The 26,829-nt window shown below is 42.1% G+C and overlaps 1 protein-coding gene across 2 annotated transcripts in view; it reads right to left on the bottom strand.

Annotated features, from left to right (window-relative positions):
• RPTOR (regulatory associated protein of MTOR complex 1) overlaps positions 1-26,829 on the bottom strand; it is a 304,649-nt gene that overhangs the window by 97,475 nt on the left and 180,345 nt on the right. For both annotated transcript variants that reach the window (XM_084646962.1, XM_084646963.1), the window contains exons 8-11: positions 26,185-26,285; positions 24,838-24,982; positions 11,191-11,266; positions 3,547-3,648 (exon numbers count right to left, since the gene is read on the bottom strand). In XM_084646962.1, the coding sequence (XP_084503088.1) occupies positions 3,547-3,648; positions 11,191-11,266; positions 24,838-24,982; positions 26,185-26,285 (424 nt within the window). The remainder of the gene's footprint in view (positions 1-3,546; positions 3,649-11,190; positions 11,267-24,837; positions 24,983-26,184; positions 26,286-26,829) is intronic.

Here is a 26,829-nt window from a genome sequence, read left to right as displayed (position 1 = left end):
AAGCAATGCTCCCCTCTGAAAAGTTTTATGCAGACACACGCAAATATTTTTTCTTGGAATGCAGTTTGTTTTCCCAACTCTAGGAAAGTGTGGTTTCTGACACTCATCCCATCTGCTCACATCTCTCTCAGGCACAGAAGCAACGATCCAGCCCAGGCCTGCTAGAAGCAGCCGTTCTGGCTGTGAAATGTTCTCTACTGATTTACAGAGGGAAGAAAGGAGACAAAGCAGGAGCAGGATGGCATCCAGTGGAAGTGTTCAGGTTGAGCAGTAACCCCGATCTCCCATTAACTAAAACAACTCGGAAGCAGAAATAAGGTTTTGCTTTCCTTGGCAAATGGATGTAAGAGACTAAGGATATAAGCCAGGGGGTCACATTAGTCTTCAATAAAACTCTCATTAAAACAGAATCTGATGCCGATAATGAGTAATTCTACTGGCTTACATTTAGTGTTGTGTGAAATATGCACAGACTGAGACCTCCAGTCGTGAATCTCTTTACCAGATGTAAGATTTTGGAATGCAATGCTTAATCCTCTGTTTAAAATGAGTAATATCCCCAGTATGTATTATGGCAGAAGCTTCCTGATTTGGCTCCACAATTTGCCCCTTCGCTCCCCCGCATTATTTGGTGGTCTTCCATTTTGTGAGGCTACAGAGAGCATACTGACCTTTCACCTCTCAATAATGCTTCAGTCCCAATATAGGTCAAAAGAGAAAGGACTTCGGTCATCACACCCTAGCTGGCATCTGTCTACACCATAAAACCTCGATATAATTTGGCACAATTAGCAGTGTGCTCAGAAAAGGCCTGGCATTAGTAACAGGGAGCGTGGTTTTAGACAGTAGCAGAGATTAGAGAGGGTGGGGCAGGGCAGGACTGAAAGTAAGAGAGGGTGGGGCAGGTTAGGTGTAAGGTGCATTGGCAGAGAAAGCTGCAAGCAGGTATGCTGTGCATATTATTCCCTTTCATAAGAATTAAATAAATCCACAAATTCTGTCAAAGACAGTAAAAAAATTAGATGCAATTTTAAATGGGTTTCTAAAGGAGCATGCAAATGTATCTTACTGCTGTTAATATCACAGAAGCATGTATAAAATAAAATATCTCCGAGATTTAATTAAACTTGCAATTCATTATCTGAGAAAAGTATCTGGGTCTCTTTTATGCACATCCACTTTCCTGAAGCAAAGCAACACAATGACCTGAAGACAAAAGTGATATGGACACAAGAGCCATGTGACAATAATGATATGAGCTTAAAAGAAACCAGGAGGGAGATATTGCAATAAGAACTGCATCTTCATACCAGCTGCACCAGAGTAATCTCTCCATTCCCTAAAAGGATACAATATTATTTCTCACTAGAAGAGGAGGGTTGCAGGGGCATTTGGAGGTCTGGATTACAAATCAGTTTGGTTTGTTAGATCAAACAACTACACATAACTCTCAATAGCTGTCCAGCAACAGAGAGCCCTGCTCAAGGTTAGAAGCAAGCAGCATTTTCAAATCTGGAGCACCAAGCCTATAAGAAGGGAAGTGGATCTGAAAAAGCCAAGGAAGTCTGAGCATGCAAGTTGCAGCACTGCCTAGGCATGGGAGGATAATTCATGGATAACGGGGTCCAGGCTTTAACATTAAAGCTCCACAGTAATGTAGGATAGAAGAAATCAGGTCAATGCGGCAGCACAGCTGCCATTATTACAGGGCAACACGGCACGAAACAAAAACTCACTCTGCATCTCTATTTACCTCAATGGGGCAAGTGTTAATCCTGTCCATTTGCACTTTCACAGCCTGGAAAAGAAGTGCCTCAGCAAGGATTACGAATCTACTGCTCAGGCTTGTTTCAGACTCAGACTGAATGAGCTATCTTTTCCCTTTGTAAAGTTCTCCTCTCACTTTCCTCTGAAGCAGAAATCTGGCTTTGTCAGATCTTCCCCCGAGAGAGCAGTGATTCTAAATGGACTGCAATTTTTATAAGTCAATAAAAGACCATTTACAAAAGGCCTGTTTTCCTGTCCTCGGCAGAACCAGGTTTCACGTCTGGCACCATGCCTGTGGCACTCACATGTCCCTCTCTCCGGGGATACATTCGCAGCAATGTACCACTTTAGGCCACAGGGGTGCAGTTCCGTAGACATAAGATCTACGCAACGCAGCATTCAAGAGGGGGTTGAAATGTGCACCTTTCCCCCTCCCAATCGTTCACCGACACATCACAACTCAAACAACAATCCCCGTTTATAAAGCAGTGTGTGAACAAATTTACCCTCCTTACATATCAATGTTTTAACATTTACACTGGCCATGTTGCTCTACCCTAGTCTCACCCTTTGAGGTGATGGAAGCATAGTCCTGAACCAGGTGAGATCTCAATACTGTTGCAAGATTAATTACCAGAAGAGCTTCTTAGTGCCAACTAATTCAGTGGAAGGCAGTGGACATAATGCCTGCTTCCATTGCAGTGACAGAGATAAACAGCACATCTCCTTTTCCAACTTATCTCAGCCTCTGGAGGCTCAGAAAAATTAAGATTTGGTCTCAGAAAGATTGATGGTGCTGTCTGTCATGGGGCACATTAGTGGCTGTCAGAGGGAAGGTGAATCTTTTTCCATTATGGGGATGGAAAGCAGCTGCCCTTGGACATGTGGAAGACTAGGACCCCATTCCTTTGAGAGGGAGGGAATATATATTTTTCTACCTAAGGGAAAGGTGACCAAAGCTGCCTTCATGAGGATTTGCATTTGGGGGTATATGAGCATGCATCTGGGGGTGGAGGTGGGCATTCTGCCTTTGCTCCCCAGGAAACTTGGTTTAAGATGAGACCCTAGGGTTCCCCAGAGTTCACTCTGAAACTAATTTTTTCCCTTTCTGTAGATGAACTCAGACCATCCCAAGCAGATAGGAAGGAGTGCAGAGGAGCAGCGGTGGCCTTCTGAGCCTCAGGCTTGTGCTACTTCTCAATACACCTGCAGTGTGATACTTTGAACACTCTCCTGTAATTGTTCCTGTATCTGTCCCCTCTTTCCCTGTTAGGGGACAGATACAGGAACCATTCATTAGTCACTTAGACTGCAGCAGCACCTGCTTTGCAAATCTAGAAAGAAGACAATGTCCCTGCCTCCCAGAACTAGCAGGTACAATGGGAAGATAAGGGAGGAAGCAGGACAGCAAGTGCATCATTCTGTGAAAAAGCTTTGCTGATTCACAGCTGAATAGGAGAGGGCGAGGGAGCTTGATGCTGTTGAAGTGCTACTAGACTGCAGCAAGAATTTATGCTTCTCTGAAGGTGTACTGGTGAGGGGACAAAGAGGGAAGACAAATGTGTCTTTATCAGCAAGGGTCTAGCAAACACACAATCAGGTTCAATTAGTCCTGAATGAGCCCACGTAATTTATGTACCCAAACACCATCTGGCTGAGAGCATAGCACTAGGCAGGCAGGGAAAGACATGCACGTAAACACATACTCATGAGTGCCCATGCGTCTCAGCAATGCCAGCTAGCTTAGCTCACTACCTGGCCTGTGCCAAGGCGACTCACCTGCAGAACTATTGGAAGCTGTTCTGGTGGGTTCCGGTTCTCCACTCCCATCGTTAGCCACACCTGGAATGCTGTCAGCTGCTCAGCAAAGAACGGGCTGTGCTGTTGGAACGAGAATAGGAAAGTGAGTTTTGCGCTGTCCTCTTTATGAGGGTGTGCACCTGTGTGATGTTTGTCTGCCCTAGACCAAGTGAGACTGCAGGCTTTGGCATCAATTAACCAGTATTGTGTGTTGTTCCTAGCTATTCCTTTCAATTAAGGCACATGACTACTAACAAGGATTTCTCAAACACTGATCTCGTGCACCCTCACAAAGCACAGGAAATATGCCAGCTTCCCCTGATATAAACATTTGTTTTAAAAAAGGGCAGGGGAAAAGGAGGAATAAGGTGGGGGAAGAAGATCTCTTGAGTAAAAAGCTTTTTTGGAAAATATGAACATGGTTTTCCACATGCAGAGTAGAGATAGCAGCAGGTAATTTATCTTCCTGTAGAGGCAGTTCCACTCTGCCTTTGCCAAGTCCAAGGTAAAAAATAAGCGAGCAAGAATGAAAAAGACATGTGCCCCTGTCTCATGCTCCCTGGGCTGGCTTACAGCTCCTCTGATAAAGGTGGGTGATTCAAAGATGCAGTTTTGGGGCTGTATGGAGGGTTTCCCTTTATATAAAAAAATCCCTTCATTCCCTCACATCCACTGATTCTGGTGGTGAGCGGCAGAGTATCTAAGGGCTTCAAGTCTGCAAACAACTATTTATAATAATGAATTCCCTGATTCAATGGGTAAGATAGTAGCAATGTAGGGAAATAAGCCTGGAACTGACTTGCGGAGTACTACAGAACGGAATCCAAGAGGAGATGCTATTATGGGGAAAAAAGGCTGAAAACACTGCTCAGCTCTTGGAAAACATTTGAGATTACTGTACACAGGTCCAACCTAAACAAAGGAATCTGGAATTAATCACATTTGGTGGATAATTTGTGCAGAGTAGCAACATCTAAAAAATGTAGGGGAGTTTTCTCTAAATCTGAGATATTCATACACTGGGTTAAAAACAATAACAATGGCTGTGTTCTGATAGAAAACTACTCAAAGGGACCACAGAGTTAAAGAGAGTTAATAGAACAACTGCTTTATGTTCTGACAGGTATTCCACAGTTACACTGCCCTTTTCAAGCATTTGTAGTGAGAACTGTGCTGGTCTCCAGCAGCCTAGACACAAGGGAAATGGTGTGAAGGATAACCAAAAAAAGAGGAGTGGAAGTGCTAAATACTCCGAGTAGCAAAAAGTGTTACTCTGGTGGTCCTATAAACAGGGTGACCGCCTAGGCATCCCTATAGATCAACAACAGAAATGCACAGTCTACTCACAGTCTGAGATTTGCCATTTTTGTGGCATATTAGACTGAGGTTATTGGTGCCTGTTTCAGATTGCAATGTGTGTCTGTGTACAGAATATAAAGTGAGAGGCAAAGAGACAGTACATTTACACTGACTGCTTTATGAATGAGGTTAGGAACTAAGCATCACAAGAGGCAAAGAAGTAAATGAGTTAGACACTCCTAAATTCCTCTTTATAAATTACCTTTCTACACCACACACCCTTCCTAAAGGAGAATAGATGTGGGAGGCAGTCCACCCTACAATTTCAGACAACTCCTTTGATCTAAACCTATAATCCTCAAAAAGAAAAGGAGGACTTGTGGCACCTTAGAGACTAACCAATTTATTAGAGCATAAGCTTTCGTGAGCTACAGCTCACTTCCTCAGATGCATATCGTGGAAACTGCAGCAGGCTTTATATATACACAGAGAATATGAAACAATACCTATTCCCACCCCACTGTCCTGCTGGTAATAGCTTATCTAAAGTGATTTCCAGCACAAATCCAGGTTTTCTCACCCTCCACCCCCCCCCACACAAATTCACTCTCCTGCTGGTGATAGCCCATCCAAAGTGACAACTCTTTACACAATGTGCATGACAATCAAGCTGGGCTATTTCCTGCACAAATCCAGGTTCTCACATCCCCCCCACCCCCATACACACACAAACTCACTCTCCTGCTGGTAATAGCTCATCCAAACTGACCACTCTTCAAGTTAAAATCCAAGTTAAACCAGAACATCTGGGGGGCGGGGGTAGGAAAAAACAAGAGGAAACAGGCTACCTTGCATAATGACTTAGCCACTCCAAGTCTCTATTTAAGCCTAAATTAATAGTATCCAATTTGCAAATGAATTCCAATTCAGCAGTTTCTCGCTGGAGTCTGGATTTGAAGTTTTTTTGTTTTAAGATAGCGACCTTCATGTCTGTGATTGCGTGACCAGAGAGATTGAAGTGTTCTCCGACTGGTTTATGAATGTTATAATTCTTGACATCTGATTTGTGTCCATTTATTCTTTTACGTAGAGACTGTCCAGTTTGACCAATGTACATGGCAGAGGGGCATTGCTGGCACATGATGGCATATATCACATTGGTGGATGTGCAGGTGAACGAGCCTCTGATAGTGTGGCTGATGTTATTAGGCCCTGTGATGGTGTCCCCTGAATAGATATGTGGGCACAGTTGGCAACGGGCTTTGTTGCAAGGATAAGTTCCTGGGTTAGTGGTTCTGTTGTGTGGTATGTGGTTGCTGGTGAGTATTTGCTTCAGGTTGCGGGGCTGTCTGTAGGCAAGGACTGGCCTGTCTCCCAAGATTTGTGAGAGTGTTGGGTCATCCTTTAGGATAGGTTGTAGATCCTTAATAATGCGTTGGAGGGGTTTTAGTTGGGGGCTGAAGGTGACGGCTAGTGGCGTTCTGTTATTTTCTTTGTTAGGCCTGTCCTGTAGTAGGTAACTTCTGGGAACTCTTCTGGCTCTATCAATCTGTTTCTTTACTTCTGCAGGTGGGTATTGTAGTTGTAAGAAAGCTTGACAGAGATCTTGTAGGTGTTTGTCTCTGTCTGAGGGGTTGGAGCAAATGCGGTTGTATCGCAGAGCTTGGCTGTAGACGATGGATCGTGTGGTGTGGTCAGGGTGAAAGCTGGAGGCATGCAGGTAGGAATAGCGGTCAGTAGGTTTCCGGTATAGGGTGGTGTTTATGTGACCATTGTTTATTAGCACTGTAGTGTCCAGGAAGTGGATCTCTTGTGTGGACTGGACCAGGCTGAGGTTGGTGGTGGGATGGAAATTGTTGAAATCATGGTGGAATTCCTCAAGGGCTTCTTTTCCATGGGTCCAGATGATGAAGATGTCATCAATATAGCGCAAGTAGAGTAGGGGCTTTAGGGGACGAGAGCTGAGGAAGCGTTGTTCTAAATCACCAGCAGGAGAGTGAATTTGTGTGGGGGGGTGGAGGGTGAGAAAACCTGGATTTGTGCTGGAAATCACTTTAGATAAGCTATTACCAGCAGGACAGTGGGGTGGGAATAGGTATTGTTTCATATTCTCTGTGTATATATAAAGCCTGCTGCAGTTTCCACGATATGCATCTGAGGAAGTGAGCTGTAGCTCACGAAAGCTCATGCTCAAATAAATTGGTTAGTCTCTAAGGTGCCACAAGTACTCCTTTTCTTTTTGCGAATACAGACTAACACGGCTGTTACTCTGAAACCTATAATCCTGTTATTGTGTGCTGGGAGTAACCCATCACAAAGTGCAGGAGCAACTCACGGCTGCTGGAGACTCTCATTCAGATCAGACCAGTGCACACTTAAGTTTTAGAAAGTGGAGACACCGGAAGTGGCATTTCCTCATTGTAAAGTGCTTTCAGATCTTCAGGTGGAAAATGCTATATAGGGTAAGCGCAGGGTATCATCAGTCTGTACTTGATAGTTGCGAGTGGGGTAGGCTTAAAGGGGCAAGTTCATCTTGACACTCATGGATTTTCAATACTCTTAATTTCTCTTTGCAGGGGAAATCAGTCATTTGTCTGGGATTTAATTCTAATCCCTGTGGGACCAGGAAGATGTAAAGCATTAGCACAAAATGCATTGCCATTTAACTCAGCTGTGACACTGAGGGGTTCATGACTACTTGCCAGTCAGCATGGCAGGATCCCCTGCTCTAGATTCTCTTGGAAGAACTATTCCTTTTAACTTATGTCACATAAGGCTTGCAATACAAATGGGCTGTGAGAAAGGGCCAGCTATAGGACACATCATCTTCCAGAATAGAACTCCATTGGGAAAAAGAATCTTCCAAGCACATTCAAGCGTGCATGCACACACAACTCCAACGTGCTTCCTCCCTGTAAGAATGCGCCTAGACTATAGGTTCCTCCCAAGCAGATAACCCTCTTTTTCCAGCTTTGACTAGAGGAGAATACTCAGAAGTCAGTGGCTTATGTTTTTTATTATATGCTTTTGAAATAAAACAGCCCTGAAGAAGAGATTATCAATTACTTTATCCAGAGCTGGACTGGAAACTAAACCCACAGTGGCCAAAAAGACCAGAGTACAAATGGTAGCTCAGTAATCCTCTGACTCTCACTGGAGCATTTGACATCTGAGGCACTGATTGCGGTTTCTGTCAGCCCTGTTATGAAACAGACTGATTAACCTTAATAAAACTTACCCCCGCCCTGCATTAAACAACAATTTCTTATAGGATTAGCATTGGCTGGCAGCAGCTAACCTTGTCGCAGAGGTTGGAGAGCAGAATGTTTATTCAGAAAACAAGGGATGGATCAAGGATGTTCAACTGTCCTTCCATTTCAATCATTTGTCAAAGCTTCGCAGTAGAAAGCTAAGCCCCTTCCACCCCCTCCCAAACTGAAAAAATAAGCTTCACCTTCTTTATGTCTGTTTGACTAAGCAACACCCTCCTTCCTCTTGCTACCTATACAGCCAGCCTTGGCCACATCAGACATAAAACGTGGCATTGACTGGAGCTTGGAGGATGACTTGTTTTCACTTCTGATTGTCTTGCTTAGGTTGTAAAGTGAATAGAGTTTGCTGACTTCTTACCTAGTCCCTGGTGGATATTTATCTCATCTCACCCCTGAAACATGCCCACTCTTCACTGTAAGTCAGCCCAACCAGCAGGCAGTTTTCAGAAGCCCAGGACTGCCACAGTGGCATATTATGTGCACTAACAGAGCAGTGTCACAGAACTGCAATAGCAGGGGACACTGCAGGCCAGAATGCGGGCGATTACATTTATTGCTATTTTAGAATACAGAGCATGCACAGAAAAGAGAAGGGGATTAAAGGGTGGGTGAGCATTTACCAGCTTCACCCCCAAAAGAGCCAAAGTGTTTGTGCTGCATTCAGGCACTTGGATACAACTTCAGCCAGTAAATCTACTGAGAAAATGCAGTTTGATACTATGCATGGAATGCAAGGGCATTACTGTAAAAAGTGGTTTTATTCCACGTGTGTGTGGAAGGCTGAAATCCAAATGTAAACGAAAAGTTATACCCCCACACCCTGGATACTTAGTATCATTCAAGACCCATATCCTAGGACACATTTGAGGTTATATTCTGGAATCTATTCAAACTGCCTGTCCTGAAAGTCAAACTACCTGCAATAGGGCTAGGCAAAGATTTCTCTTCTGATAGTTTGTTTCAACTTTAACGGCCATTTAGTTTGCATGGGAATAGCTAGTTTAACACCACACAAATTTGCATATTGTCATCAGAGTTACTCTCTCTGAACCAGCTCAATCACAAAAGGAGTCTAGCAAATGCAGTACTTTATTCTCATAAATCCACACTGGGCTCTCAGCCAGTCACTGTAATGGATCTGGATGCATTGCAGATCAGATCCTGCTATACCTGCTGAGATACAGCTTTGCTATGTAGCTATATTGCTTTTCTTATAAACTTACATTAGGATCCTAGCTCTAGAAAAAAGCCTTGCGGTTTGTCTCCCATTTATCTCTGTCCACAACACTTCAACTTTCATCCAGACCTGTTTCTTCTGTCTTGATTACAGCAATCTCCAGGCATTTCTGCACTGCAATAAAACACCGCAGCTGGCCTAAGTCCTCTGACTCGGTCTCTGGGTCTCGGACTGCAGGGCTATAAAATTACAGAGCGGCTGTTTGGGCTTGAGCTGGAGCCCAGGCTCTGAGACGCCCGAACATCTACACTACAGCTTTATAGCCCCAAAGCCTGTGCCTCGTGAGCCCAAGTCAGGTGACGTGAGCCAGCCACGGGGGTTTTGTTGCAGTGCAGACATACCCACCTTCTTTCTGGCCTTTCTGACAGCAAGCTGCTCCCTCTCAGGTCCAGTCAAACTGCTGCGGAGATAATCTTCTGTGGAGGTTACCAAAGGCACCACCATCCCACTCTGAGAAGCTTACAGTCAAGAGAGACTGACAATACAGAAACACACTGGGAATCTCAGAGTGAGGTATAAATGTATCTGTGCTTCTTTAGATTTGTTTTTAAACATGGATGACAACAACTTATCACTAATCAAAAATTAAATGTATCATTCATCATCTAAAAATTATGAAACTAGGAGTAGGCAGGGAATTTAGGTAGAACTATTTCAAACAATGGGTCAGATTGATTAAATAAGTTTTTGGGAAAGGTCATTGAAACAGAGCACGAAAAAGTAAAAAACACCTACGTCTGTTCCTGGAAAAGGAGGAGATAGATCAGATGAGAAAGAAAACTGGGGTTAAGAGCAAATAAAAACGTTAGCTGGGAAAGACGGGGTTTTCCTTTTGTCAGAGTCTCTTATGTTCTTGGAGTTGAAAACTGCCATAGGTACCTCAAAAACCAAAATAATCCCATATAGGAAACCCATATTTACTTTCCTCCAGTGACTATAATGGAGTTCATCCTCGAGTCTATCAGAACATTACGACCAACCAGACTGTAATAGTCATTATTAAAAGGTTTCCATTCAGGAGGCATCAGAGGAACATCAAGAGAAACCCATCCCATCTAAAGGAATATGGGCCAAATTTTATGTTAAAACATTCAGGCTCTTCGCTGCTTGAGATAAGTGAAAGGGCAACAACAAATGTAGTGAATCTCATTAATGAGACCATTTTTACCAAGTCACTTCCTGTTTTAAAGAAATGGTGTAAAATACCCCCAAACTTACCGAGTACGACTTTGCTCCGTATTATCTGAAGACACCTCCATTAAACAATTCATTTTTGCAGGTTTCTACATGGTTATTAAAAATTATTGAATTGTAAAAATCACAGTGGTGTGCTGTATTAGTAGAAAGCTCACTTTGCTGAGTTTTCCGAAATGCCAGAGGCCAGACCTAGAATCTACGTGTTTCTGCCAGTTAGAATTTCTTCCTCCCCACCAATTTTTAAACTAATAAAAACTGGCATTGAACAGAAGAAACCCTCACCCCAACTTAATTATGACATCTCAATAAGAAAGAGTTCTAAAGTATATCTGCACATATCACTCCATATGCCTGTACAAGTAAGGTCTCTGAATTCAAGTGCATTCACTCATTCAGAAATGTTATCGGCTAATGAAAGATTTTAAACTGATCCTAATTCTATGCCTCTAAATGAGATGATTGGTAGTTTATGATCTCCCAGGAAATGTAAGCTCCACCCAGTCCTAGTTCCTTGGCGCAAGAATTCAAGTCTTAGTAAAAAAGGAGATTTCATAGGGCTGGAACATTGACTAATGGCTTAAACTGGACACAGCATATTTCAATGCCTCAGTAACTTACCCGGAATGCAGTTCCTTCCTCTATGATTGTTGGTAATTGGGAAAGGCAAATATCAACTGCGAGGTCCCAAGCTTGCCTGGAGAAACAAGTGAGAGACAGGTCATCCTGGGATATGAGTCTATAATACTGGGAGAAGTCTGAACAGCTGATTATTAGAGGATGGACAACTTATAGAGATACCAAACTGACTTAGTTAATATGCAATAGCTCTTCAGTTCTCAGGAGGCCAGTTCGTGCTCATGCAAAGTGGTGACATCAGCCGTAGTCCAGAATCACAACACACCACACGATCGCAGTCAGCATATTACTTATATACAAAGACCAAATTCCCTGTAATCTAAAAGGCAGGCAGACGTATTGATGTTCTACTTTTTGGCCCATGTGTTTATAAGGCACAACAGGTGTATTTTTATAAACTGAAAAAATAACTTAATCCTGGACTGACTGTAAATTGGTAGGAGGAACTTGTTACATTACAACTCCTCTGCTTGCTGAGACCTGTAGTTAGTTGGCACATTTCTAGCACAATTCAAAGGTAACGAAAACATGGAGCTCCCACTGGCATTGATGGAGTCTGGCATCTTGTTGCTCACGTGCGACACCGTATGACTGCTTCTTAGTACTTACACAGTTTGGCAGACACAAAACTCTTCAAGAAATGTTGATATTAACTATCTACATAACTAGAAAACGAGTCTGTGCCTGCTCTTGTTTGAACAGGAACAGATACTTTTAAAAATGAACTTTGATGTTCTCTTTTCTGTCTTATTAATATCCACAGCTCTAACATGACACATAACCCTAAAGCACACACTTTTAAGGTGCTGAGTAAGTCCTTTCGAAGATTAGCTTCCAGTCTATTAGGCATGCTAATATGCTTCATCAATTACTCCTGTTGACAGGTCCTGCAAGTCCGAACTCATGGATACACTGACAGGGTCATGATAAAGCTTCTCTTCAGAATTCTAAACTTGGAAATTCTGTCAGAACATGTACTGTTGAAGGGTGGTCTTATCTGCATTAATCCTACTCTGATCTGAGTTTTGCATGGCTACCTTGTTTAAGGAGATCTGTTGTACACAGATCAGACACATTTGTGCTGGTGATATGTATACAATGAGCCAAGGAAAAACATAGGGAAATTGCTGAAAGATCTTAGGGCTCATTCTTGTTAAGCTCTACACTGTAACAGAAGTTTTATGGAGGGAGGGACTCGGAAATCTACCAGAAGTGACTAATTATCAAGCAACTGCTCAAAAGACATCCAGTGTTTTTTTGGGTATATAACAGAAGGGAAATTAATGCCCTTGAAATGAGGCAAGTTACTCAGGCAAGAGGTAAGTCAGCACTGGCCAAACTGCCAGTATGCCTGACACCAGCATCATCCTTGGCAAAGTGCTGATTTCACAAGTTTTTCATATTTTCATAGTGTTTAAGGCCAGAAGGGACCACTAGATCATCTGCTCTGACCTCCCGCATATCAGAGGTCAGTAAAGTTCACTCAGATATCCCTATATTAATCCCAATTACTTTAGTTAGACTAAAGCATTTCAGTCCTACAGAGACCATACTGTTGTGTGTCACAGGCAGAGGACAGAAGGGGCCAATGCCTGAGACCCCTGAAATGGCAAGGAATTGATTAGGTGAGACAAACCCAGAGGACCCTAGCCGAGAAAGGCTCCATGTCGCAGAGGAAGGTGTAAATCCCCTAAAGTCTTTGCTATTTTAACCTGGAGGAAATTCCCAGGCAACCAGTTTGATCCTAAGAATGTAAGCAAGACACATCAGCCAGACATTTAGGAAAGAGGATTCTCTGTACCACTTCACATCTCCAGCTGTGGTCAATCTCTGATGCTTCAGAGTAAGGCATCAATCACCCAAATACATTTGAAAAATTGTGCCTCAAGGGAAAAATTCCTTCCTGACACCTGCAGCCAACGGGCTGAAGCCCTGAAGCATGGGATTTGATTATATTTATCTTATTGCAAAGCTTCAAGTCTTATGAGCATGTTAAGGGCAACGTAGTCATGTTGTTCCAAAGGCCTATGAAGGAAGAGGATGAACAGGAAGATTCACAGATTCTAAGGCTAGCTGCCCCAACGAGCACAGGTCATAAAATTTCTCTCAGAAACTGGATTAAAGCATATATTTTAGAAAGATTTCTAATCTCATTTTAAAGATTTCAAGGAAAGGCAAGTCCACCAATTCCCCTGATAAGCTGTTCCAATGTTTTATCACCCTTACTGCTAGGAAATTACATCTTATTTCAAGGTTGAATTTGTCCAACTTCAGCTTCCTCCCACTGGATCTTGTTACAGCTTTAACAGTAAGATTGAAAAGCCCCACTCCCACCCCACTTAAAGTCTTTTTCACATGTAATTCCTAGACACTGTGGTCAAGTCACCTCTTTGTCTTCTCTTCGATAAACTGAATAAATCGAGTTCCTTACACTCCACACTGCAAAAGCTAATCCAAGGATTGCATTAGTCTTTTCATCACAGAATTGCACTGAGAGCTCATGTTGAGGTGATTATCTACCTAAGTCACTGGTTTCCAGTACACAGTCTCCCATCCTGCAAGTAATAACCTGCATTCTTTGTTCCTAGATGTACTTTCTTGCATATGGCTGTATTAACATACATTTTGTTGGATTGTGACCATTTAACCAGGTGATTCAGATCATGAATAGTAACCTGTCCCCATTTTTTACTTGACCACCAATCGTCGTGTCATCTGCAAACTTTACCAACAATGATTTTATATCATTGTCTAGCTTGTTGATAACAATATAAAATAGCATTGGACCAAGTTCCTATTGGACCCTGATAGAAACAGCTCAGCTCATTGATATCACTCATTAACAACTACATTCTGAGGTCTGTCAGCGAGACAGGTTTTAATCCATCTAATGTGTGTCCTGTTAGTTCCATATGATTCAAGTTTAATACAAATGTCATGTGGTCCTAAGGGCTTGTCCGCTTGGAGGCAGTGTGTAAATCTACAGCCCACTAAGTCACTGTATGGCCCTGCTACCATGGACTAAAAGTTCGCTTTGAAATAGCGGATTGTCAAAGTACACCACAGAACTTTTCATGCATGGCAGTCTAGTGTGCTGTAAATTTACATCCCAGTTTGCCGCACACTAAGTCTCCGTGTGGACAAGCACTTAGTCAAATGCCTTGGAGAAATCTAAGTATACTATGTCAATACTGCTGCCTTTATCAACAAGACCTGTAATCTTGATAAATTAATGGGTCTGTTTGACAAGACCTACCTGCAGATTGGCATTCATTGTATTTTTAGCCATTAATTCTTTGTTAACAGGATTCCAAATTAATCATTCCATTATTTTACCTGAGATCAACATCAGGTTAGCCAGTCAATAGTTCCTTTGGGCATCCCTTTTATCCTTTTGTAAACGTATGTGCAGACCTCTAATTCTTCAGAATTTCCCCAGTACTCCAAGATTTCTTACAAATTAACATTGGCAGTTGGCTCGGAGAGCCCCTCAGCTAGTTCCTTCACACTCTTGGGTGTAAGTTACCCGGGGTCTGTTGATTTGAAAAAATGTAACAGTAGCGAATGCTGCCTTGCACCCTCCTTTATTACTGGCGATAAAGTTGATATTTCATACACAACATCATATGAAATGGATACATCCTCCTGCTTCATTCCAAATACAGAACAGCTATCTCTGTTGAACATTTACCAGCTGAGCTGATGTTTTGTCACATGGGCTGCTGTTCTTCTAGGGAAACATTTTCTGAAGCACCTAAGTTCCATTTTAAAAAATGTTAATGGAACTTATGCTCCAAAGTGCCTAAGTCTCTCCTGAAACATGGGATTCATGGCACTTTTGCAATGTTTATCCTCCCACCCTCTTCAAAACTCATTTAATACGTTTCTCAATTTAGCATTTGAACCCAGGCATTTTAAGATGACAGGCTAGGGACTTAAACTGCTGCACCACCACCAAAGAGTTTCTTATACGGTACCGAATTTATTCACGAGACAGAAGCGCTCCTCCATGGCTCATGGGCAAAGCATTAACATCAATAGGCTAAGCAATTTTTCTTGGTCAAGGAACATTTGCAAACGTAGGACTAGAGGTGATAATCAATAAACTGGATTTTAGTTACCTATTCTAACAACTTCTTAACTCTTAATAAACCCCCTGCACTACCAAGCAGAGATGCTACCGGAAGAGCAATTCACTAGGAGATTCCATTCCATTAGCCTAGCCACCAGCTGCTTACAATTAGAAAAATCTACACATTCAGAATGAAGAATTAAAAAGAAAAAAACTACCTTTTTTCCATTGATCCAAAACATGGAATTTGTTTCAATTGCCCCAACCCTGCCAGCCTGCTTCATCAACATTCACCTTCCACTTGGCAACAGGCTACCAATATAATTAAGAGGTAATCGGGAGATAATCAAAACCGCTTCAAGGCACAGGCAATAAATGGTTCCCACATGCTCAATACATGCCCAGGCTGTAGGCAAAATGGTTACACAGAGCTATTAAGGGAAATATTTATTCCTGGTTGAGGCAGAAGCAAAGTCAATTATTGTAATTATTATATAGAAGGATTCTTTGACTCCGACCAAAGGATGAGTATTTTTAACTGTTGGGGCTGAAAAGAGTCGGGGAGGCCTCCTTAAGAGAAGAGACTCTTGGAGTACGTCTACACTGCAAGAAGAGACCTGCAGCTGGCCCACAAGGGGTTGGGTCTCAGATGCTGGACTCCAGCCTGAGCCCGAAAATCTATACTGCAATTTTTAGCTCTGCAGTCCGAGCCCCATGAGCCCGAGCCAGTTGACCTGCGCTCTGAGACTCAGTGCCATGGTTTTTTTGGGGTTTTTTTTTTTACTGATGTGTAGATGTAGTTTCAAATATTAAGAGGAGCCATACATAGCGCCTTTGAGATGAACTATTAAGCTATGGTTTACTAGATGAGGATGGAAAGGGTCAGGGGAAGAGACACACAACAGTCTGAAATGTGCTGCTTATAAAGGACACTGTGTAGGTCGTCAGACTGCAGAGACACAGCACTAAGGGCATGTCTAAACTATGGGTCGTACAGTGGCACAGGTATGGTCCTGCAGCTGTGCCCTATAGCACTGTAGGGTAGATGCTTCCTACAGGGACAGAAGGGGGATTTCTGTCAGTGTAGGTAACGCACCACTCCAAGCAGCACTAGCTAGTGGACGGGAGAATTCATCCGATGACACATCCTAGTCTAAGATCAGTTTAACTATGGTGTTCAGGGAGTATGAATTTTTCACACCCCTGAGCATCATAGCCAAGTTGATCTGAATTTTAAGTGTAGACCAGGCCTTATATACGGTCATATACAACGTCATTTCAGGTAAGGAGCACTAATACCCCTATAAAATTTGTCCAGAGCAGCCCTGCAGGGTCAGATCTTGAGAGTTTCGAACACTTTATCAGGAAGAACTATACGGCATTTGAAGACAGATTTTAGCAGATTAAAGCCAAATCTCTTTTTAGTCTTCTAAAAACAGATCATTAAAAATCAATGCAGCCACATCAGCCAATATTATTCAATCTTTCTGAAAAGTGAAATCACCAATATCAAATTTCCATATGGCTGCCTTTCGCAGTCTAGAGAGCTACCAATTAACGTGAACTGCTTCATGGGTGCACTCAATCCAACTACTTACAACACCGCCCCCCGCCCCAAGAACAATGTCTTTGCTGAAACTTTAAAAACATGCAAATGATACTGTTCGGGTGGAAGCCAGCACTGTATTACTTCCAATTGCCAAAGAGACACTAGCAAGTTATTTACTAATCTTTTACTTGTGTCTTTGTTTAGAGAACAAACCCACTGTGCAGGTAAAAACATATTTCACTAAAAGGGCATTGGAGAGGTCCGGAAAAAGAACGATAAAAGGACATGGTTGACGAAATGTGGGTGGGGAAACCAGAGAATTTAGGTTCTACACCCGTGGGAAATAAAGACCACTAAGGAGAAGAGGTAATGACTGAAGGTTTCAGATTACCAGGAGAGACAGGGAAGGCAGGCAATTTGTAGATACACTCTCTGAACTAATCTTACACCTCAGCACACAAACAGGAAATAAATTGGAGAGCAGCAGGCGGACAGGGATGGGGTCCATTCCCTTCTAGAAATGATTCATGAGAGCCAACCCAGGATAACATTTCCTTCCTTCCTTCACATCTTATGGGGATTTCTGTTCGCAAAGTGCTTTTGTAGATTAGTTTTCACTGTGTTAGGAACAAAAATGGTTGAATAAGAGCTCAGTATTATGTTTTTTCCCCCTTTTATTGTATTTCCTCACTATCCAAATATCTATTCTTGTTTTCAAATGTGCTGAAGCTATGATGCAATAGCTGCAAGGTGGTCTCCTAAAACAGTTGGGCATTACCACATCTATGCATTATTTGACCTGAAAATATTTTAATTAGATTTCATGTTTTTATACTCTGTTGCCCCTACTTATTCTGTGAATGAGGTAAGTTGATATTGTGCCTCTTAGCAGAGGCAAGTCACCTGCTCTTTACTATATACCATGAAGACTTTGTAGTTGGGCATCTGCCTGATTTACTCTTATAGTTTAAGTTAAAACAGACCTGAGAGAATTAAATGACTGATGGCCTTTGTAATTGCTGGTAGGAGTTAGCTCCCATATCCACACTGATAAAGATTATAGCAATATTCAACACAAGAACTAGGTGGGTACTGAGCAGGGATGTTAGGTTTTTCAAACCCATTAGATAAGTTAATTGGTTTGATTTGAGAAGTGACTCAACTCCTTTGGGATACAATATTCCCCTATTTTAATGCCCATTCAGCTGCAAAAATGCAAGTGTGGAATGTACTCCCACATTTCACTCAAGGAAACAAGCAAGTTTTCTGTAAAACTGAGAAGCCCATTTTACATTTTTGGACCACGATTTTCAGCTGTAGCTCAATCCAGCCACTATTTTTGTGGGCCTGCATTGTGCACCCCAAATGAATCTCACATTCAAATGTTTCTTAGACAGTAAACTCTGTGGGGCAGGGAATGTATTTATCTTTATGTTTATCTACAGCCCTTCTCCTCAGAACAGAGCCATACTTCAAGGAAGTGGGTTGGAATGGGACTAGGTTAATTTACAGTATCACTTCCCATGATCTGCTGTGGTGCAACCTAATTAAAGAAGTTGGGGTCACTAAAGTTGATGGTTTTCAATAATCTTTTAGAGAGGCAGAAAGAGATGTCCCAGCTTCAAATATTTAGAGGACATACCCCAGTCTTGTCCCTCTTCCAGTGAATTTGGGAAACAGGTATTTTTCAGTTTCTCACTTGTCTGACATTCGGCTCAGTTCATTCAGTCGCAAACTATGCCCAACGGGAAAGAGCATTTGTTTTTATGAAACTGGCAATGGAGGGGGGCATGCCTAGGGAAGAAGTCTACAAGGAAAGCAATCCAACCGTACATAACACCTCCATCTTTACTGATCAGTCAGTCCAACAAGGCACCCTCATTGGAAATACAAAGTAAAGCTATTACTCTGAAGGAACTGGGGAAAACAGCATGACTCTACATCAAAAAATAAACAAGAAAGGACTCCCTGGATTCTGTCATTAACTCTCCCTCCCTTGAGGGAAGTGCTCATGTGTTTTAACTTCAATTTTGTTTAGAAATGTATTATAAACTTTTAAATAATTTATCCTGATCTCTTCCAACTGCCTTTAGTTTGTGTTTTCTGAGGTGCTCCAAAGTTTGGGCTGTTAAGCAGGGAATGGAAAGCATAGAGCATCTAGCTCTAGCGAGATAATAAAATGTTCCATGTTGGAAGCCCACAGTAATACTTTACCAACATAAATAGAACACAGTTACAGAGACCCACCTCAGTATTTCTTCACCCACATGTACTGCAGTAGTTCGCAGATCATGAAGGCAGAACTTATTACATTTAACTTTAATTTTCTGGGCTGAGTCAGTCTGCCTGATGCTTTTAATCCTCACATCTCGTTTTTGGGAAAGAATTACAGAAGTCTCTTATGCTTGTGTTCTCTCTCTGTGGAAACAGCTGGTATTAGACTGCATTCCAGCACCGGAAAAAAGCACTGGGCTCCTTCCTTTTGGAAACAGAGTTGATGATTTTCTGCAGAGCTGCTGAAGGAATCTGAGTTTCAGCCATCTGTGCTCTGGGGACTAACACAAATATACTGGATTGAAACATTTCAGTCTGTACCAGCTACATGGAACACGTTATTCCCATGCCGAGTTTTTTTTGCAGCTACAACTCCATAGCATGTCCTATTTGACGGTATTTTCAAATACCGGTCTGAGGTCAGCCCCTCCACAGCGATACGGCAGACACATGGCGCCTGCTCTAGGCAAGGCCAGAGGGAAGCAGCTCACACACATGTATTTTAAAAAATATTTAGAGCGATAAAATCTTTGGTAAGGATTTGGGTGCTCATGAAAATGAGGGTCTGATAGTGCTAGTAAGAGGCAGCAATGGGCAACCTTCTTCTTGTCAGCCAATGAATCTCAATCCTGACCTCAACCCATGCCCTACTATAGCAACTCTGGACCTTTCCTGATCAAACTAGGTGGGTGCCTTTCTGATAGGTACTAGAGACTCTAACGATGAGGTGGAGACCAAAATCCTCATGTTTCTGATTGAAACAAGAATCTGCCCAAGCCTATAGAAGGCTAACACAGAGTAGCCAAATGCCCTCCTAAATCCTTCAGTCATTTTGCTCTTGCTGAGATGTTAAGACTTATCTGTGTTTCAAAAAGAAGAGTCCTTTTTAAATTAATCAGCGAAGAAAATTGCAGACTTGCACCCTTTTTTGCAATACTTCCCACAATGTCCAAAGACATTAGAATCTCACCTCACCTGTTGTTGGGATGCTACATTATGGTTTCCTTTTCAGCTAGAATTCCATGCTTGGTATATTTACTGTAGCAATATTTCTATTGTTATTATTAGAAGCACATCTCTGCCACAGCATAATAAAGGTCCCTTGTTTTAATACATGGCCTACATTACACATTGGGAAATTTCTGTCAGTTTACTAAGTTACCTTGATTACAATTTTCTACTGGTGATCACAATGCATAAACTACAATCGATGGCCATGGAGACCCACGTGCAGGCAGGACAAAAACGTTTCTTCCTCCCTGCATACACCACAGACAATTACATCTGGGCTCCCTCATTGAATATCACTACTACTTGTACCACAGTAATGCCAACAGGACTCACCCAAGATCGGTGTCCCGTTGCGCTTGGCATTGTACAAACACAGTAAGAGAAAGTCCCTGCCCTGAAGAGCTTACAGTTTAAGTCGCCGAGAGAGACAGGCTTGGAGCAGTAATAGAGGCACAGAGAAGTTAAGTCACACATTTAGGACCACACAGTGGTCAGTGGCAGAAGCCAGGTTTCTTAACTACCAAGTTCAGTGCCCTATTGAGTGCATCCTAATACTGGCGGACAGTGGACGAAAACTGGCCTCAGAAAAAAAAGCCCAATCTCCTGGTTAGAAGAAGTAATTTGTAAGTCAGAAAGCACTGGTCTACAGAATAAATTAAGAGGGCTGACTTAACTGGTCACAGAGAATTTACTTCCAGATGACTTAGAAGAGAGAGACACTCATATCTGTAGACATTTCCAATGCCATTGGCAGCCTGGTGACTATTTCCAGAAAAGGGTTAATCTATTCAGGATCCTCAAATGATGTGAAAAGTGAGCATGGTATAGAGAAAACCATCAGACAGAAGCACAGACAAAGATATATACTAAAATATAGGGCAAAATGGTCTACATTTAACTTCTAAAAAGGAACAGCCATAATTATTCATGAGATCAAGTGATGCTCAAGTCAAGTGGAAAAACATTTCACAGCATATACACATTCCTGCGGTGCACTCATAGCTGAGCAGTACATCATCACGATATTTTGTCAAATGCTTTATGGTTTTCTATCAATGTAACTGTAGCAGAAACAACAAGGCACTGGATCCAGCTCTATACTGATAATTGAAAGGAGAAAAGGGGGAAACTTGAGCACCAAACTCTGTTTTTTGTAGCCCATTTCTGTTAAAACCAGGAACCTGATGGAATTAGAAGCGGCAGGAGATGCTTTCTTTTCTTTCCACTCTTACACTGACTGTGAGGATGTTTCCAGTAACTGAAGCAGAGTGGCAAGGTGTGGTGCAGGGCATCTTTACGGTACAATTGACCAGCATTTCCCAGAAAGGGGGGAGGAGCGAACAGCATGTGCAAAGTTCAGAATCCATTCAGTATATTTTACTATAATCAGTGAATCACTAAAATTACTTATGTTGTCTGTGCGGAATATAGCCCCAGAGAACATCCTAGTGATCTAAAAGAGTGCATGAGGAGAGGAGATGGTGTGGAGAAAGGGAAGAAAGTATCTGTGAATCAATATTACTCATGCAGTTCCAAAGCCGATTCCTTTTTACAGCTTGCTTGTGTATCCTGTATCTCCCTATGCACTACTAACAAATAGAAGAAAATTTGATTGTGTTTTACATATAATTGCTATTTCATACTTCCCCAATGAGATTGTTTCATCATGTTTCTTCACATCTGAAATGCAAGGTAAATTATAATGCACTTCAGTAGAGCTGGCAGCATTATAGCAATGTAAGTTTTCACAGACAGCTTTCTAAACAATAAAGGCATATGGTAACGCTATTGCTTCTGTAGCCAGCTAAGTAGTGGGACAGGAACAGTGTTTGGCATGGATTCCATCTTTATCCAGTGACTGGGCATATGAAAAAACGCAGCACAAGAGGTGTCTATAGCGAGGAAGGAGTGGGCCAATCACCCATAATTTCTGGGTGTGAAAGGATGCAGATTAGGTGGGGAGATCAGCATCCCGAGGAAGAGGAATGGAGGAAGGATTTGAACTACTTTGAAATAGCTGGGGAAGCTTACCAGCACAATACCACGAAGGCTTTTAACTATGAAATCAAATGTAAGGGGGTAGAGACACACAATACCTGCCTGCCTCAGCATGGATGTGTGGGAATAGCAGAAAGGCCCCATCACAACACTCACACGGCAACCAACATAACAAGCAAAATAACTATTACTGAGGGCAGGGGGAATCAGAAAACCTTTAAGTCAGGTCTTTGAGGAACACAGATTGATGTATTGTAGGACTACGTGTCTGAGCTCATCATCCATTTACATATTACAGCAGATCCTAGGGGTTTCAAATCGCTATGGATGACAGCACAGCCGGTGCCCACATTCACAAGCATTCACATTCTGATCTGCCAGGTGCAAAAATCTGTGAAAAGCTCGTAGCAGAATGACAACCAGTGTACTCGGCAGTGCACATTTGCATTCTGTCATCCAGTAGGTCTCTATCACCCAGCAATGTAAATTCTGGTTCTTTCCTCCACCACATTTTCTGGGTTAAATTTCCAACAGCTGCAATGATCTGCTTTAATAAAAAAACCAAACAGATGAAAGGCTTCAGAATACAGCTCTGTGTACGGCCTAGGGAGACTGGACTATCTAGTGAGTTACAGCACGTGACAGCGAGTTTGGACCATGTTCCTTTCCCCCATGCCCTGCAGCTGACATGCTGTGCGACTAAGCCAGCCACTTCTGATGAACCTCGGTACATTCCCTAGTTTACAGGTGGGTTGTAAGACTTAAAGTCTGTGACATGTTAAGAGAGTTGAGAATAAAAGGTGCTATACATGGGCATAGGATTGTTTTTTAATAAAATCTTTAACTAGACAGTACACTAGAGTTTCTCGAACTGCTATGTTGCTGGGCCTCCTCTGGCAAATAAGGAAGAGTCTCCCCTGACCTAAATTTTATTTTAAATACCACCTTTGTGGAAGACTATTGAAAATATACATCAAGGAGCTGTCTGTTCATTTCTCCCTTCCTCGGTTGCCACCATCTGGGAGTCAGCAGAAGCAGACATGATGAATGCTTTCCTAAGGAAGCTCTGTTTTTTGCTAAATACTAAGTAAAAATGAAAACAATAATAATAGCTCTTATTTAGCACTTTTCATCCACAGATGAAAGGCACTTTACAAAGAAGGTCAATATCATTATCCCCATTTTACAGATGGGGAAACGGAGGCACAGAAGACGTGAATTGCCCATGGTCATCCAGTAGATCAGTGGAAGAGCCAGAAACAGAACGCAGATCTCCTGAGTTCCAGTCCAGTGCTCTATCCACTAGGCCACATTGCCTCCCAGAAGGACTCCAGCAAGAAGCCAGAAGAAGCTCTGATACCCTGATAATGAGCATGGTATAAGTATCTAGATAGATTTGTTTGTATATCTCTGCCCATATAAAAATCCTGCAAAACCTGTAACCACACATGCATTGTCCTTCTCAGGAGGTTTCCAGGCTCTGCCACATCTTTCAGGTGAGGCAACAATTGGACACAGTCATACAGATGAGCGCTCACTCATTGTGTGGTATGCTCATTGGTATGCTACATGTTCTATCCCTTTTGTGCATACAAACATCCTGTTTGCTTTTACACCACACTGACAAGCCAACTTCACTGTGCTGTGTACAATGACAAATCTTTTTCCTCAAAAGTTCCTCCAATTTAAAAGCACATAGGAGCAGCTTTGGCTATAGGTGCCAATGTGCATTTCTCATAATCCCTCCATGTTTTTTATTAATTAAAGCAAATGTGTGTTATCAGTAAACTTCTAATCACTGTCTACTTCTTCCTCCAAATGATTAATTAATGTATTTAACAATGATCCCAATATTGAACTATTAACTTCTCTCCAGTTCTAAGACAAGACATGTAATATGACTTCTGCCACCTCGACCCGTTTTCCCATGACATGACTTTTCACCCTACTCAAACTTTGTTTTCCACTGTAGTCTGATGGAGGGACTTTATCTAAAGCTTTCTGAATATCCAAGTCAGTCAAGCCTATTCAATTAAATTTACCAATTACTTTATTAATTTTTCTGAGATTACAGAGGCATCATTTTCTCTTACAGAAATTGTGTTAGCTTGACCCTATCAGATTACACTTAGCCAAGTTGTGTACAATTCTAGCCTTAATTAGACAGGACTAAGACTTATAAGGAGGACTTTTGTATTCATTCAGCATTTGTTTATTAGTCAGGAATGCATTTAAAAGGCTTTCCATAATGAGAGTCATTTCCATCAATCATCTAAAAAGAAGTAGAGCGCCAGGAAATGAACTCTGTGACAAACCCCACCTCCTTTTACTTTCTATTGTGAAAGTTAAAAGAATTCTTCTGTTAGCCCCAACTATCCCAGGTCTCCCTCTTACAATCACAGCTTTATGCCAGCAAAACAGAAATGTAGCTGATGCTCCGTTGTTTCTCTATTTGGGCTGAAATGTTACTTAGCTGAAGTGGAGCTTTTGCATCAGGGAATTATAACCGAATTATAGTAATGAGGTATCATACACACAGGGAAGCATTTGGAGATCGGTATTAAGTTGCCACATGCGCTTCCATTTCTGATCCACTGATTTAATCAGAAAAGCGCTGCACAGATTCAGGTGGTAACAGCCTCGTATGACAGCGGCTCTTGAAATCTCCACAAGGCATCTGTTCAAAGCCTTTAAAGCAAGAGGTACCCTGCTAGCAGTGACTTACCACATTGCATGCATATATGTTGGAGGTAGACGTGGGCTGCTGACAGGGGTACAGTTGTAAGACCTCATAATCCTTTCTGCCAACAGGAAGTTACGAAATAAGCTAGCCACCAGCAGATCCTGCCTGAAGAGCTTCTGGAAGAGATCTGCAGAGAGATAATGTGTGACACACAGGTACCTTCACTGATCTCTAAGCAGCATTGTGTACCAGCAGATACACACACATACGCACAACAGAGCTGGTCAATGAATATTTTCCTCCAACAAAAAAACAAACAAAACCCCCCCAGAAAAACAGTAACATCTCTCCTGAGAAGTCATGCTTAGAGCTGGACAAAGTTTTTTGACTAGTTTCTTCATTGAAAAATGCAATAGACCAAAACTATTTGTGAATTTGAAATGAATTCGCCAAACAGTTTCAGCCAGAAAAAAAAATATTCAGGCTAGATTCACAAAACAAAGGACTGGGAGGTGACAGTGGGAGAACCCGCCTTATAACTTTTGGCCCAGTGACTAAAGGATTCACCTGAGATGTGGAAGACCCAGGTTTGAATTCCTGCTCTGGGGCCAGGCATGAACTCAGGTCTTACCCCAATTGAGTGCACTAGCCACCACCAGGTCTCTCTCAGTCTCGCCTGTTGAAGCTATTCCACTTCATATAAATATTCACTGGAGCAGGGATTTGAACCCAGGTCTCCCCATCCCAGGAGCATGCCCTAACCACGAAGCTACAGAGTTAATCTCATTCTCTCTCTTTGGCCCAATGACTATTTAAGTATTTTATACAAAGCACAATAGTTTCAACAGGAGAGATGCAGAGACACCCACCTCAGAATATCCTATACCTTGGTGGTTAGGGCCCTTGCCTGGGAGATGAGAGGAGAGACCTAAGTTAAAGTGAATCTAGCCCTTTACAAATGCCCAGAAACAAAACATTTCAGGTTGAACTATACATTTTCTTTGACCCAAAACTGATTTTTTTGACTCACCATTTTTTTTTTTTTGGCATTTTCTCATTCAGTTTGACCAGGACTGAATTTATTCTCCAATTTTTCAGAATGGCCAGCAATTGAAAAAATCAATTATTCACCCAGCTCTACACCTACTCTCCCTTCTCTCCACTTAGAAAATGAATACTTTCTGCCTTTCTGTTGTTTTTCCCTTTCCCGGGCATGGACTCTTTCTTCTGGTGTCTCACCTCAGCTCATGTTTTCTCCACCTCTTTTGTTATCAGACGCTCTCTTCTTCCTTGTTTTATTAACCCTTTATCTAACTTCCTTACCCCTCTACTCTGAGCAGGCAGAGTTCCTGGTGAAAATATGGACTGTTAACTGCCAGACAGTCCTACCTCGTGGCAGCACATTCCATGCAATGGTGTCTGTGATTGCTGTAAAGATCCAATTCAGTTCTCCCAGAGGAGTTCTCCTGTCATTCAGTCTGCCAGGAATCCTACAAAAGAGACATTTTTATTAAGTATGTTATTATTTAAATAAATATATATTAGGCCATTCCCAAGGCCACAGGTGTCACTGTACTGTTGCTTTAATTTTATTGAGAGAAGTTGTTTTGTTCCTCCACGTGCAACCTCCTTGATTTCCTTGTTTCAGTAGGAACTTCTTCCACATATCAGTTTACCTCATATTTTGTTCCCTTCTCAAGTTTGCTGCTTTTTGCCTTTCCATCACCTGAACTATACAAATTAATGGAGGACTTAAATGACTGAGATTCTGAACTCCTTTAACAACAGATATGCCTTCTACAGCATTAAGGGAATTTGCTAACAAACCTGCCATGTTGCTGAATATTGGGGGGGGAGGATGAGACAATTGGGGAGGTACTGGAAATTGGAGGTAAGCAAAATGCAGTACTGATCTTCAAAGAAAGGAGAGAAAAGTGATCCCAAATATTATCATCCTGTAAATCTAACTCCTTTCCCTAGCAAAATGGTGGAACAAATCTGAAGACGATAATGGAATCATAAGCCAAATGGGCT

The sequence above is a fragment of the Lepidochelys olivacea genome (genome assembly GCF_965140295.1).
Source record: "Lepidochelys olivacea isolate rLepOli2 genome assembly, chromosome: 14".
Lineage (NCBI taxonomy): Eukaryota > Metazoa > Chordata > Testudines > Cheloniidae > Lepidochelys > Lepidochelys olivacea.
Note: the sequence above shows the minus strand (reverse complement) of the source record. Positions and strands in the feature narration are given on the sequence as shown.